Raw genomic sequence first — 16,100 nt, 5'->3', positions numbered from 1 at the left:
ACCGCTCTCCCCGTTCTTCAGTTTCGGGGACCGATCGCAGGACTCCAGCGGCGATCGGGTCCCGCGGTCACGGTGCTTCGGACCGGGTCGCGGGAGCGCGCATCGACCCACGGCTGGGCACTTAAAGAGCACATACCTGTACGTGCTTGTGCCCAGCCGTGCCATTCTGCCGACGTATATGTGCAGGAGGCGGTCCTTAAGTGGTTAATCATGCCAGGGACCTTTTAAATTTGACCAAGATTCAAACCCTCTGTTATCTAAAACTGAAAAAACTGAGTTATAACTCTCGTGTCATTTGTTTCCTTGTGCTCTTATTGATCTTTCTTTTTTCAGCTACGGTTCGGCCTGCCGATAAAGTGTTACAGAATCAGCTGTCAGCGTTTGGGGAATATGTGTCTGAAATTCTGCCGAAGTATGTTCAGCACGTGCAGGTTAGTAGGGTAAAGCTTTACACACACACACACACACACACACACACACACACACACACACACACACACACACACACACACACACACACAAATAATCTAGCAGATTTCCCTATGCACACTATACAGCGTCTCTTTCTGTGGCTGTTGTATTCTGACAGCTGTACCCAGCGGCTGTTAGAGAGCGGCTGCATATGATTGGATGCAGCTGATGTTAAGCCAACCATTTTTCCTCAAGCTCCTCCGAAGGATTTCATGCTGGAGGTGACTGACGGGGCCACCAGCATATTAGAAGTCTAGTTCCTTATTTTTGTAACATAATTGATTGACTACAGTGTTTCTCTAGACGGTGGCCTGTCGGGGGTGGGCCTGCTGTGAAATTGTTACCATGTACTGCCAAATTATTCCAATCTTGCAAGAAAGCCTTCAGGTGGCAGTTCTCTCTTCATTCACACCTCAGCGTTTTGTAGCTCAATACTTGAAGCTTGAGGATGCTCAGCAAGCAAAATCCCATTCATTTCAATGGCCCTTCACATCTGAGCAGGAACAGGGGCTATTGAAATGAATGGGATTTTGCTTGCAGCCTCAAGCTTCGAGCTACGAAACACTCAGGTGGGAATTGGGCTACTTTCACACCTAAGCGTTGTGCTGTCAACGCTTTACCGTTGTTTTGCGGCGCTATTCGGCCGCTAAGGGGGGCGATTTTTAACCCCCGCTAGCGACTGAAAAAGGGTCAAAACCGATCGCAAAGCGCCGCTTTGCTGGCGGTTCGGTGGCGCTGCCCATTAATTTCAATGGGCAGGGGCGGTGTATACACCGCTCCTACAGCACCTCAAAGATGCGGCTGGCAGGACTTTTTTAAGCGTCCTGCCAGCGCACCAATCGAGTGTGGAAGCCCTCGGGCTTTCACACCAAAGTGAAAGGAGCAGCTCTTTCAGGGTGCTTTGCAGGCGCTATTTCTCCCTCGTCTTCCAGGACGGCACGCTGAGAGTAGACTGGCCACCTGACAGGAAACACAATCAAAAAAGAGGTTAAAAGGCCCCACCCTTCCCATGTGCCTCAGTTTCTGATTGTGTTTCCCCTACAGCGAAACAGTTTTTTATTTTCAAGCTGACCTAAGGCCTGGGGCTGGTGGTCCCCCCCCCCGGAGTCTAGACCACAGGTACTGGGTGCTTTTGGGTCCGGTCAAGGTGCTTGCACTTTCCCGGGGGGGTATCCCTTCTTTATGGTCTAGGGAGGCTGAAAGTGCTAACTAAGAAGAGTGCCTCCCTGGACGCCAGAGCCTCCTAGCTAGCAGGGCTTCCCTAGTGCTCTGAGGCGGCCGTACCTCTCTCCCCCCCCCGTCTTCCCTCCTACCTTACAGGGAGACTTCCCCTCTGCAGCGTGGTGTCGGCTGGGCTGGGCGCCGCTCCGAGCGGCGCCGTCACTTGCTGGGCGCGTATTGATGATGCGCACGCTGTCCGACGGCGTGACGTCACTCCGCCCCTGCAAGATGGCGGCCTCCACCGACGGATGCCACATTTCGCTGCAGAGCACAGCAGAGGCAGAGCAACACGCAGCCGGGGAGAGAGAAGGGCCGGACGCCCTCATCTTGTTGTAGAACCTCAGCTGTGAGAGTATGTTGCTAATGGGCCTTTCTATTTTACATTATGTTTTAGGAGAGGACCCTTCTGCCCAGGGGGAAGCCAGTAGATCTACTAAACCCCTTAAAAAGATTAAGAAATGTGGGAATTGTAATGATAAGCTCCCGACAGACTATAGCAAACCCTTTTGCTCCAAGTGTATCCTTAAACTAGCTGGGAAAGAGACCTCGCAAATCATGAAGGATTTTCTCTCTGTGCAGTCAGAAATGCTCGCCACTCTCAAGGATTTTAAATCTTCCTTGAAAAGTAGGGAGTCTGATCCCCCTGTACCTGGTCCTTCGTCTCAGGAGGGATCCACTTCTGCACGGCTGGGTTCCCGCCAGCGAACTAGGAAGGCTCCTTCCTCTGACTCCGAGGATTCTGAGGTCACTCTTCAAGAAGAGGGCCTGGTGGAAAGCCAGGCGGAGGAAGAGGACGAGGATGCCAGGTCTGGGAAATATATATTTTCCGCAGATGATATGGAGGGTCTTCTCGCAGCCATTTACGCCTCTGAGCAGATCCAACATCCGGCGGAGCAGGTTTCAGCCCAGGACAGGATGTATTTGGGTTTAATTAAGCCTCAGTCTAAGACTATCCCAGTGCATCAATCCCTCAAGGATATTATCCGGAGGGAATGGGCTGAGCCAGAAAAGAAACTTCCCAAGTTTAAGACCTGGAAACGCCGCTGCCCCTTTAAAGATGAGGTGGAGGATACCTTTTTTAAAGTTCCTCGTCTTGACGCATCTTTAGCTCAGGTCTCTAGACAATCCGATCTCTCTTTTGAGGATGCAGGGAGTTTAAGGGATGCCATGGATAGGCGTGCTGATACCTCCCTCCGTAGAGCCTGGGAAGCCAATGCAGCCGCTTTGGGTCCTGCGTTAGCTTCAGCATGCGTCGCAAGGAACACTGCCGCTTGGACTTCCAGGCTGTTAGATCATCTAGCAAGTTCTTCCAAGTCTAGGGAAACTCAAGAGTCCCTCCAGGTGATCGGCAGTGCGGTAGCCTATTTGGCAGACGCAGCTATTGAGACGGTTCGCGCTTCAGCCAAGACTGGAGCACTTATTAATGCTTCTAGGAGAGCTGTCTGGCTGAAAACTTGGAGGGGCGACCTTGCGTCAAAAAAACGCTTGTGTGCGATTCCGTTTGAGGGTTCCCTCCTGTTCGGCACCGCATTAGATCAGGCCCTAGCGAGATCCTCTGAAAAAGGAAATAAATTTCCCTCCAAACCTAGAGCAAATAGGGGGAAGTTTTTTCGTCCCAACCAGAGGAAAAACCCCCCCCCAGGGAAGAAATCGGCACCCGGCAGGCGCTGGGGGTTTGGAAAGGATAAGCCAAAGAGTGGGATCCTTTTTTCCAGCCCCAAGCCTGGTGAAAAGGATCCCAAGTGACGAGAGGGTAGGGGGCAGGCTCTCCAGGTTCCTTCCCGCTTGGGAGGAGATAACCAGGAGTCCTCACGTCCTTCAGATCATCAGGGAAGGTTACAGGCTAGAATTCCGCCAGTTTCCTCCCCCCATTTTTCTCCTCACACACCTACCAAGCGATCCTCGCAAAGCCGCTGGACTTTCCCAGAACGTTGCCAGCCTGGCCGAACAGGGAGTCATAGTCCCAGTCCCTCCAAATCAAGAGGGCCAGGGAGTATACTCCCATATTTTTGTCGTTCCCAAACCACTCGGGAAATTCAGATTGATCATCAATCTCAGACCCCTAAATGTTCATCTTCAATACAAAAAATTTCGTATGGAGAATGTGTACAGTCTCAGGGGCCTCTTGTTAGAAGGCGTGTTCATGGTGACAGTAGACTTGAGGGATGCTTACCTTCACGTTCCTATTTGTCCGGATCACCAGAGATTCCTCAGATTCGCCCTCACCTCTGCCCAAGGAGTTCAGCACTGGCAGTTCTCGGCCCTCCCCTTCGGACTGGCTTCCAGTCCGAGGGTGTTTACGAAGGTCCTGGCAGAGGTGATGGCTTTTCTACATTTAAAGGGGATCTCCCTCGTCCCTTACTTGGACGACCTTTTGCTCTTCAACCTGAGTCGGGATCAGCTCCTTCTGGACCTGGCCACTGTCATAACCACCCTGGAATCCCTTGGTTGGATCGTGAACAGGGAGAAGTCTTCTCTCCTTCCAGAACAAAGGAAGATGTACCTAGGTTTTCTTATAGACTCCCTAGAAAGGAAGCTTGTCTTATCCCAAGACAAAGCACAGGGTCTTATGACAGCGGTCAGGTCCCTAGTGGCGGCTGTAGATTCCTCTTTCAGAGAAATCATGAGGTTGTTGGGACGGATGACTTCGTGCATCCCGGCAGTTCCTTGGGCACAACTCCACTCAAGGCCCCTGCAGGCCTTCCTTCTCTCATCTTGGGGGGGAACGGAAGAGACGTTGGATACCAGGGTCAGTATCCCGGTTCCAGTAAAAGACACCTTACAATGGTGGCTATTGCCCCAGAACCTTTTAAAGGGTCGTCTGTGGAGTCAGGTCAACCCGATCAAAGTCACTACAGATGCCAGCAGCTGGGGGTGGGGAGCCCATACGGAGGAACTTCGAGCCCAGGGTTCTTGGAATCCCCAGCAAAGGCGGGCTTCTTCCAACTACCGGGAGTTATTGGCGGTTGGGGAGGCTCTGGAAGCCTTCGAGGAGAGAATTCAGGGCCGAGAGGTCCTAGTCCTCTCCGACAACGCGACTACGATCGCCTTTCTCAACCGGCAGGGGGGCACCAGGTCACACTCTCTCCTAGCCCTCTCCCTGAGGATCCTAAGTTGGGTAGAACAGAGGGTGCCCTCTCTTCTAGCGGTCCATATAAGAGGGACCCTCAATCTGGAGGCCGATTTTCTGAGCCGCCAGCCCATCCTTCAGGGGGAATGGGAATTATGCCCGGAGACCTTCAGCTGGATTTGCCAACAGCTCGGTCGCCCAGAAGTAGACCTCTTTGCGTGCAAGGGGAACAAAAAGGTGAGCAGGTTCTTTTCCCTCTCCCGAGAGCAGGGTTCACTGGGGGTGGATGCGTTGGCTCAACCCTGGAGATTCCGGTTGGCCTACGCCTTTCCTCCCTTGAATCTCATCCCAAGGGTTCTGCAAAAATTGAACGCCTCAGACACCAACCTGATTTTAATCGCTCCTTGGTGGCCCAAGAGGTCCTGGTTCCCCACCCTGAAACATTGGGCTCTAGCTCCCCCGCTTCCTCTCCCTCCCCGGGCGGGTCTTCTGCGGCAGGGGCCGGTCTCTCATCCGAACCCAGAATTCTTCAGCCTGACGGCATGGCTCTTGAGAGGTGGAACCTGCAGCAGAGAGGCTGTTCGGAAAAGGTGATAGGAACCCTGTTGGCTAGTCGCAAGAAAGTCACCAGACTCATCTATGCAAGAATCTGGGGGGTCTTTTCGCGCTGGTGCTCCGCGAAACAGATCTCCTACCCTGACATCCCCGTCATCCTGGATTTCCTCCAGGATGGGGTGGAACTAGGCTTAGCCACTAAGACCTTGAGAGTCCAAGTTACGGCCTTGTCCTATTTTTTGGACAGGAGCCTTTCTGGGGATCCTCTTATTAGGAGGTTTCTGACAGCCAGGGACAGACTTTCCCCTATAAAAGTCTCTAGAGTTCCCCCTTGGGACCTCTCCCTAGTCTTGAATCAGCTATCTAAGGCACCATTCGAACCTATAGATAGTATTCCAATTAAATTACTTTCCTTTAAATTTACTTTTTTGTTGGCTATCACGTCTGCCAAAAGAATTGGAGACATGCATGCTTTTTCCATTAAGGAACCCTTTCTTCGGGTTTTTGAAGACAGGGTGGTACTGAGTCAGGATCCTCTGTACCTGCCCAAAGTGGCAACTAAGTTCCACAGATCCCAGGAGGTAGTCCTCCCTTCGTTTTGCGCAGATCCCAAGAATGAGAAGGAGGCTACTTTTCATTGCTTGGACGTAAGACGTTGTCTTTTGATTTATTTAGAGAGGGTAAGTGAGTTTAGGAATTCCCCTCATCTTTTGGTTAATTTTTCTGGTCAGAAAAAGGGTCAGCAGGCAACAAAAGCTTCTATATCCAGATGGATCAGGCAGGCTATTTCTTTATCCTACACCTTAGCGGGTAGACCAGTTCCTGTTATCAAGGCCCATTCCACCCGATCACTGGCAGCCTCCTGGGCAGAAAGAGCAGGAGCTTCCATAGAACAAATATGTAAAGCGGCGACCTGGTCAAGCCAGAATACGTTCGTCAGACATTACAGAGTCGAACTGCTGTCACCGCAAGATCTGATGTTTGGTAGGAAGGTCCTACAGACGGTGGTCCCGCCCTAAGGTAGGCCCAAAGATTGCTTGCTTTTCTCTCAGCGTGCCGTCCTGGAAGACGAGGGAGAAATGACCAGTTACACTTACCGGTAGCTGGATTTCTACGATGTCTTACAGGACGGCAGGCCTACTTCCCTCCCTGTTATTTACTGCTATTCGGAGTTATTTTTTTATTAGGTCCTAGGACCGTGTTCTAATAGCGGTTACTTATCTACAAACTGAGGCACATGGGAAGGGTGGGGCCTTTTAACCTCTTTTTTGATTGTGTTTCCTGTCAGGTGGCCAGTCTACTCTCAGCGTGCCGTCCTGTAAGACATCGTAGAAATCCAGCTACCGGTAAGTGTAACTGGTCATTTTTAGCGCTATATCGCCTGCAATGAACCTCAGTGTGAGAGTAGCCTTAGAGCTAGCATGCTGAAATTTGGACCGTTGCAGTTCTGCCATTTATATGTATAATAAAGTGGTTCAGTGGCTAATACCCAAGGCCTGTTAACAGAAAATTAGAGGGAATCTCCCCATTGAGGTCACATATATTATTTTAAAATCTGACATATGTTCTAACCCCACTCTTGCCAAAATGGGTGTGGTGAGGTGGAGTTGTGAGAGTTGGGTTGTAATGTTTCCGTTGTTTCAACTAAAGCGTTTATAGTGTACTGATGCCCTCTGGCTCATAGACTGGTGCTAGGGATATATATATATATATATATATATATATATATATATATATATATATATATATATATATATATATATATATATATATAAGCATTATACTTGCCTGCTCTGTCCAGTTGTTTTGCACAGAGTGGCCCCGAACCTCCTCTTTTGAGATCCCCTGCTGGAGCTCTAAGCTTTTAACCCCTCCTGAGTCTCCCCCCTATAGCAAGCTGCTTGCTATGGGGCACTCATACCAGCTTGCTCCCAAGTTGGGCTATTTGTGTCCATGGATACATGCTCCCTTCTCGCAGGATTTGATTGACAGCAGCAGGAGCCAGATAGACTACTGCAGGGCAGCCGGTCTGGCCTGGACCACAATACATGGTCTGTCTCTTCTGGGTAAAGGGGGGTAACAAGCATATTACACAATTGAGAGTAACACAAATTACTGGTTATGGCATATGCTTCACATATAGGTTGACATGTAAATAATATGTGGTAAAACAAACAATGCCAAGACCTATAGTAATAAGCAGTGAGGTGGCACAATAAAATATAGTGGAGAAGAAAGGAAAAGAGAGAGGGGGAATGACCATAAGGTGGTCAGAAAAAGACGAGGAGAGGAGGACCGAGCAGGAGCAAATCTCAAAGGCCAAAAAAAATAAAAAAATAAAAGATAAGAAGGCTAGCGGACAAAGAATAGCTCTGAAGCCAACTGTCGGAGAGAGGCTTGAAAGGTGCTTAAGGGTTCTCTCTACCATCCTAATGGAGGACTATGATGGTGTGGTCAGTGAACCACCATTAGATGATAAAATCTCTGAGGGCATTCGAAGTGGAGAAATGGATCCAAATATACCATAAATATTTATATTTCTCAAAGGTGTCATTGTCCAACGCTAACGTTTCATTCATGCGCATGATGTCGTTCACCGTGTAAACCCACAAGGATCCGCAGTTTGATTCAGACTGCGACTTTCTATGTGATTATATTTTAATTGCTGTGTAACCAATGACTGTTTTTGTTTCTTAGGTGACTTGCTTTGGAGAATTGGAAATCATGATCCATCCGGATGGGGTTATACCAGTCTTAACGTTTCTTCGTGACCACACAAATGCTCAGTTCAAAAACATGGCTGATTTGACTGCTGTGGATATCCCAACCAGAGAGAATCGCTTTGAGGTGAGTTCTGGAAGTTGGCAGCAAAATTGTCAGGTCGCTTGCATACTATCGGGCACCAAAATATATATATATTTTTTTATTGGGGTTTTCTAGTTTTTTACGGGTGCTTTGCAATGAAATATTGGAATTAGACTGCAGCTTCTCATTATTTTCTGTGGCTTGGCTTGCTGGGACATAGATTGAGTCATAAACAAAATGCCTGAAAACCAGCATTTAATTATTTTCTGTGTTCAGTGTAGAGTTAAAGGATTAAAGTGGAATTCCAGTCATACCCTAACTAAGCCTAAATCTTAAGACTATTCGATCTACCTTGTAAAAGGAAAGATTTGTATACTATTTTGAAGCCGCTCCGGTCTGCTCACATGATCAGGTCCTAGTGCTGGCTTCAATGTAGAGGAGAGGCAGCAAAAATGGCTGCAGAGCCTGGGCAATGATCTCCCTCCGATGCTGGAAGCCAGTCATGTGACCAGACTGGAGCGGCTTCAGAATAGGCAGGTAAACATATCTTTTCATCTACAGGGTAGATAGAATAGGCTTAGATTGGTGGTTGGAGTAGATTTAGGACTAGTCAGAGTTTGGCTCGAATGCCACTCTAAGCTGCTAGAAAAAGGCCTTCCTCACGTTAGACTCTAAATGACACGATGTCGGCAGATCTTTGAAAAGTATAAATACGTTTCTATCACTGCTCCTTAAAGTGGTAGTAAAGTCGTCTTTTTTTTATTTTAAAGGTGTACTTACACATAAACCTATAATAAGCCTCACCTGTAGGTACAGTAAATATATTATAAATGTGTGGTGTTTAGGATATATTCACCCTGTATGCAGCCAGTGACGTCACCGGCGCATGCGCTCTGAAGGTCAAGCATACCATGCCAGACCTTCAGAGCTCCATGCTGCACATTAAAGCGGAGGTTCTACCGAAATGTTTTTTTTAAAAGCCAGCAGCTACAAATACTGCAGCTGCTGACTTTTAAAATTTGAACACTTGCGTGGCCGCGATGTCAGCAGCTGAGACGGAGCAATCGCTCGTCCCTCGGCTACACCCACCGCCAATCCCGGTAATCGGGAAGTGAAGTGTTGCAGCTTCACTGCCCGGTTCCCTACTGCGCATGCACAAGTAGCCTGGCGCGCCGTCACTGGTCCCCGCTCTCTCCTGGGAACAGTGTGTTTCCCAGGAGACATCAGGGGTGCGGGAAGGGGCACGACTCCTGCATGAGTCTGTTCCCGGAAGTGGGTGCACCCTCCTCCCCCCTGAAAGGTGCCAAATGTGACACCTGAGGGGGAAGGTTCCGAAAAGCAGAAGTTCCATTTTTGGGTGGAACTCCGCTTTAAGCCTTTACCTTGCAGAGGATTTTTTTTTTTCTTCCAAAGCGCAGTTTGCTACTGCTTAAAACATCCATTTAGAAGCCATCGCCCTCCTGTTCCTGCAGGTGAGATAGAGCCTGTTTTAATTTCCTGGCTGGAAGATTCTCAGCATCTAACCCTTTCATCCCCAGCATTACCGTCCCTGGCCCACCCCTAGTCGTAGCTTTTCAGTTCCCTCAGTCATGGAGGCTCATTTTCACACATTGGCGTTACCAAAGATTAATGTTTTCAGGAAGCTGCTAGCTCCTCTTGTCAGCCATGATCTGCCTGCATTGTATAGAGAAGCACACATATCTAGTAATGAGATCATTGTGTCCAAACTAAGGTGTATAATGAAAACGGAAGTGTCTTATTTAATCATTTTATTAGCATGTTGATGAGCGGTGGGAGGAACCAAGGAATACAAAAAATAAGCATATTTAAACTTATGTTTTAAATCAATTTTGGCTTTTGTGAGCTCATTTCACTCACTCCTGTGTGGTTTGTCTACCCTTAGCTACTTAATTTGATTAGTCATTTTGTTCTTTTTCAGATCGTGTACAACTTGCTTTCATTGCGCTTTAACTCCAGGATCCGTGTTAAGACTTACGCAGATGAACTTACTCCGGTGGAGTCCAGTGTGTCAGTACACAAAGCAGCAAACTGGTATGAGAGAGAGGTGAGGATTCAATTATTATTTTTTATCAAATAACAGTTTTTTATTTTCGAAAAAGGTCAGTACAAAATATGGCAGCATATCTGGTGTAAGAGAAAAGAGGAGGTACACTATTCCAGCTTAATGTGCTTACACAGTGGTTTCATAGTTATTTGTACGATCAGTAGCTTGTATAACAACAGGAATCAAAGAGGAGAGAAAGAGGGGATGGGGCGGAAAGGAGGGGATGGGAGAGAGAGAGAGAGGCAAGTGGAGAAAGAGAGGGAAAGAAAAAGGAAAAGAGGGGGGGAAGCAGGCAAGAGGGGTGGGTGTAATAATGTACCTCGGTGGTCTGTCGTCGGCTCACGGCGGGTCCTCCCTCACATGCCACCTCTCCCAGACAAGGTCATGATCCTCCAGTCTGTCCCGGATCCTAGCCGTCATTTTTTCCATGAGTTCTACATCCTTGACCCTAACGTAAAGGGCCTCTTGGGATGGGGGCATCGGTTTCTTCCAGTTTAGTGCTATCAAGCACCTCGCCGCCGTGGTAATGTGTCTTAACAGCTTCTTATAAGGTTTGGCTATGCGAGGTTGGGACAGGCCCAGAAGGAATAGCTTCGGGGAGAGGGGTATGGGCACCTCCAGGAGGCGAGACAGAAGCTCTCGTGTCTGAGTCCAGAACGGGACAATCATGGGGCAGGCCCAATATATGTGAAACAGTGTGCCCCTAGCTTGGTTGCATCGCCAGCACCGGTCAGAGGTGGAAGGGTAGATCTTGTGGAGAACGTCCGGGGTCAGGTACCAGAAAAACAGCACTTTGTATGTATTCTCCTTATAAAGGGTACAGATAGAGCTTTTGGCCGCCTGTCTCCAAACCGCTCCCCACTCCTCCTCTGAGAGCACCTCCCCCAGCTCCCTCTCCCATCGAAGCATATAGGCGTGTTTATCGTTGTGTTGGAAGGAGTGTTCATTTAGGATTTGGTATATATCTGATATAAGGCCCCTTCGGGCTGTGCCCCCTAGTATATTGCGCTCAAATGGGGTTGGTTTCGAGAAGAGGAGCCGGGGGTCTACTGTGTGGGCGTAATGGCGAATCTGTAGGTAGCTGAAGAAAGCTTGTCGTGGGATGTCATGTTTGGCTTGGAGATCAGCGAAGGAGTGCAGGGTGCGAGACCTGGGATCTACTAAATGGCCAAAGTGAAATAGATTTCGCTCCACTGTCGCGTTCGCATTCCAGAGGAGGTTATTGGGGTGTATTGGTGCCAGCCAAATCTTTTCCACCTCCGTCCACCTATTGTAGGACTTCTGGGGAAGGCTGGGTTCACACTACTACACTACTTTCATCCTACTTTGCTCTGTGTTCAATGTTTCCCTATGAGAGTGTCTTGTAGCGTCCTACACAAGTCGGTCCGACTTTGAAAATGCTCCCTGTACTACTTTTGGTCCTACATTGATCCTACTTCAGGCCCATTGAATATCATTGAAGTCGGACCAAAGTAGTATCCTGTTCATGAAAGTAGGATGGATGTAGGACCAATGTAGGATAAATGTAGGACCGATGTAGCAGAGCAAAGTAGGATGAAAGTAGTGTAGTAGTGTGAACCCAGCCGAAACCATGATGCCACCGCTCGTAGCTGTGAGGCCTGGTAATATTTAACCAGGTCTGGGAAGGCCAGGCCTCCCTCGGTTCGTGCCGCCGTCATGACCGAGCGTGGGATCCTATGGCGCCTGTAGTTCCACACATACCGGAGGAGATCCGCTTGTAGGGCACGCAGAGGATTCAATTATTACTGCCTCTGTCTGAGATGTGTAATGTGAACACTGACTTTGCAGTGTGTAATATGGTCTATTCAACCATCTCAAAAGTAACTAAGGCCAGCCATATGATTAGAATCTCAGCCGGTTCAGCAGGAACCTCCTGAGATTAGAACCAATAATGTGTAGGCTGAATGTACCAATTGTATCGATTTTGATCAACTTGGGTACAATCGGCCTGACAAATTTGCTTGCGATTATTGCAAGCTGCTGCTATAGCAGGCTTTCCTAACCCGCTGCCGCCCCTTCGCTGGGAGAAGACAATTGCTCAGCAGGAGGGATTCCACTGTTAACACTCTGTTGATAGGGGGAAGTGTTTTTTTTTTTTTCCTTTCCTGCAACCCTGTGGTCCATGGCCTGCCTAAATCTACTTAAATCTGCAGTGATCTCTGCTTAATTACCTCGTACAATCCCTTGTTACTACAAGCAGCTGTAGAAAATATAAAAGAAACACAGCAAAAATGCTACTACAAAAATCCTTCGACATATTATAAAAATATAACGTTATCAGTTCAGACATCGTCCCCATCAACGTGCTTTTCCTTTGTGTTCCAAACACACTCAACAGAATTTTTTGACCTCTTCTTATAGGAGGGGGTCAAAACATGCTTGATTTCCAACCCAGCTTTCTGAGGATAGTTATTCCAACTGCTATCCTTCTTTTTCTCAGTTTGTGCCCATCAGAATGTTCAATTGGACAAGTAGACTCATAATGTAAAATCCATACATTTTTAGAAGCAAGTTAAATTATGCTTGCCTTGAAAGTGCTCTGGAGAGCGTGTGTGAAAGCATTTTCATGTCGCTTGCTCCATCCTACTTGTTTTGTCATGATATGACTTTCTCAGGTTTAGATGGAAAGTCCAGTCACAAGGAAACATTTAGGGCAGCACCAATGGCATCAGGACAGTTGCACACCTTCGGGAGAGCGGTGGAACTGATGCAAGTATACTGAGTGCTGTTGATTGCACCTTCCGGTATTGGAGAACGTGTGATCTTTTTCCATGTAACATTGCTCTTGTCTAGCATCAAATGAATAGGCCAAAAGCACTGTCATATGGCCAAAAGGAGCTACATCACCACTCCCCTTTAGCATCCAACACTGGGATTTTTTGTGACGGTGGTAGCAGCTGTGGGGGAGTGATGGCAATGTGAGTATCAAAGTGTCAGGGGCCTTTTTACACAGACACTGAGACACTATCACTTTCCTGTGAAAATCGCTTAAAAAATACATACTTTGAGATAATTCTCTTTGGCGTGAAGCTGCCTGGTCATTCATGCTAATCCTGACACGCATGAATATAGGTTCCCTTACTGTACATGAACCAGTTATAATAGAACAGCCTGACCAATTTGCTTGCACATGCTCTATGTGTAGGAGTAGAGTAATGCTATACCATACCATGGATGGCATCTCTAATCCATTTCTGCACTACAGGTAGTTCCCGTTTTTTATTTTATTTTTTTATTACCTGTGTAGCTAATGCTACCATGACTTTTCTTTCATTGTAGGTTTGGGACATGTATGGTGTGTTTTTTGCCAATCATCCAGACCTGAGAAGAATCCTCACAGATTATGGCTTCGAAGGTCATCCTTTCCGAAAAGATTTCCCTCTCTCTGGATACGTGGAGGTAAGTTTTCTTCAAGGGACATTACACCAAAAATAATTATTATGGTGACATTACTCTGTGTCATACCTACCTGCTGGCCCCTTAGTGTTCTGGGCCCAAAAGTCATAAACTGTGTCTGCTCATACAGATGAACCATGCATGGGCTGGCTAAAACCCAGCCTTTTTCTGCCAATCTTTTGTTTTCAAGTAAAAATCAGTATGTTTTGCTAGAAAATTACTTGCAAACCCCAAACTTATATTTTTTATATTTATATATTTTTTAGCAGAGGCCCTAAAGTATAAAATGGCGGTCATTGCAATTTTTTTTACGTCGCACGATTTTGGCGCAGAGATTTTTTTCAAATGTATTTTTTGTGGACATAATACACTTAATGAATAAAAAAAAAAAACACACAATATATACCCCAATGTTTGTACGTCAACCCCAATGTCTGCACCATAGAGTGCATGTGATCGGCCAAAAATTGTAGATCGTTGCTGGCAGTGACTGTACCTTTCAAGGTTGTGGCCTGCAGAATACCAAGATATGGCTACTCAAACCAGGATTGTGCCGCCGCCACTATTCTTTACCGTTGGCACAAGACTGTCCTGGTCATGAGCTCGGGACTGTGTTCACCACACGTAAACGCGTCCAGTGAACAGTGTGTAGCTTGATTCATCGGACCATATTGTATTCTTCCATTGATTGATAAGCGATTTATGGGTGTTGCGTCACTCTCTTCTCTTTTGATAATTTTATAAATATAATTATTACTAGTCATTACATTAGAATTCTTCTATAGCTTGTAGGTGGAACATTCAACCAGAAATGTATGATTGCGGCGTCGTACAGTTTAGCTGCTCCGTCTAATCTTCTTAGAACATTCGACCTTAATTCGTATTTTCGGACGAATGCATTTTTTAATGACCTAAATAAAAACGAATTTCGGGAGTAACTAAATAATTTTATTTTTCGGACGAAAACGAAATTCCAAAATGAAATATTTCAGTGTGCACACGTCTATTAACTAGTGGTTTGGCAATTGCACCGTTTTAGTGGACATGGGCTTTGGAAGACTAAGGCCCCGTACACACGACCGAGTTTCTCGGCAGAATTCAGCCAGAAACTCGGTCGGAGCTGGATTCTGCAGAGAAACTCGGTCGTGTGTACACTTTTCAGCGAGGAAGCCGACGAGGAACTCGTCGGGCCGAATAGAGAACATGTTCTCTATTTCCTCGTTGTTCAATGAGGAAAGTCGGCCCGCCGAGATCCTCGGCGGCTTCAACACTGAACTCGACGAGGAACTCGATGTGTTTGGCACGTCGAGTTCCTTGGACGTGTGTACGGGGCCTATGATTGAGCTCTGTAGTCACTTTTGCAGCAGCTGTTTTTCTTATTTTGAGTCACAATCCGGTGCAATGTCCTTTTTTGTCTCTTTCAGTCAGTTGACCAAGTCGGCTGCACTAATGCATATTGGATGACATTTTCATGGAAACTGTATATGCCATCATAACATCATAAAATAATTTGATACTGTACCTCACGACACCACAAATTGGCACATTTTAGTCACAGAGGCACCAGCTATGCGGGCACCAACAAGTTTGCCCTCTTTGAAACTCAGTAAGCTCTGATATGACTCCATATTACTAGCAGCGCAGGCAGTGAATGAAGAAAGTGAAGCTTCCTACCTGTTGGTTAGGTTTCTCATCACAAAACAGATGTAAAATAATGTTGCGTCACTTCCACTTTAAATGCGAAACATGTCGTCACTTTCACACACTTTCTCCATGGACCGGTATATTCAAATGGTTTTACTGAAGATTGTTTCATTTTTTTTTTCCAACATATGCCGAGTTTAATTTGCATGCTCTGTAAAAAGTGTGTTTCAAAATATGCAGTGTGTTTTATTGTCTGCATCTTGAAGACCGTTTGATGTGATATCTTTTGTTTTCTCCAAGGTCCGTTATGATGATGAAGTGAAACGCGTGGTAGCAGAGCCTGTTCAGCTGTCACAGGAATTCCGAAAGTTTGATCTTAGCAGTCCTTGGGAAGCCTTCCCAGCCCATCGGGAGGCACAAGAAAGCCCAAAGCTGGAGGCAGGAGATAAAGTAGAGACAAAATAGAGGTGATGGACACTGTGGAAGAATATTTTGTGCTGTGCGTGTACATAAAATAAACATTAATGGTTTCTTGTACGAGAAAATGTCTCTGTGTTCATGTGATGCTATCAAAGTACTAAGTTAGAAAGGTGCGGAGTAGGATAACTACAAGGGGGACCTCCAAGGCAATTATTTACAAGGGCTAATTTATATACACTGCAAGATCCTACATAAAAAGTTGTCTGTATGCTTTATGCATATAAGGTCTGTGCTAACATTTACATGCCTCAGCAGAGATGGACCCTATTGGTGGCCACTGCTGCTTACAGCCAACAGATAAATATTAAGTGTGTGGGAAGCAACACTTATTCTGCTGATTACACAACATTGATGTTGAATCTCCCGCTAATT

General features: G+C 46.9%; 1 protein-coding gene across 1 annotated transcript in view; it reads left to right on the top strand.

The window, feature by feature from the left end:
* The window catches only part of NDUFS3 (NADH:ubiquinone oxidoreductase core subunit S3), a 28,053-nt gene extending 12,260 nt beyond the window's left edge, over window positions 1–15,793 (top strand). The window contains exons 3-7 of the mRNA XM_040328264.1: window positions 334–431; window positions 8,015–8,164; window positions 10,062–10,187; window positions 13,488–13,607; window positions 15,549–15,793. Of these exons, the coding sequence (XP_040184198.1) occupies window positions 334–431; window positions 8,015–8,164; window positions 10,062–10,187; window positions 13,488–13,607; window positions 15,549–15,713 (659 nt within the window). The 3' untranslated portion in view covers window positions 15,714–15,793. The remainder of the gene's footprint in view (window positions 1–333; window positions 432–8,014; window positions 8,165–10,061; window positions 10,188–13,487; window positions 13,608–15,548) is intronic.
* Window positions 15,794–16,100: the final 307 nt, after the last annotated feature.

This window comes from Rana temporaria, chromosome 11 (assembly GCF_905171775.1).
Source record: "Rana temporaria chromosome 11, aRanTem1.1, whole genome shotgun sequence".
Taxonomy (NCBI): domain Eukaryota; kingdom Metazoa; phylum Chordata; class Amphibia; order Anura; family Ranidae; genus Rana; species Rana temporaria.
The sequence above is the reverse complement of the archived record's forward strand: the minus strand, read 5'-3'. Positions and strand labels throughout refer to the sequence as shown.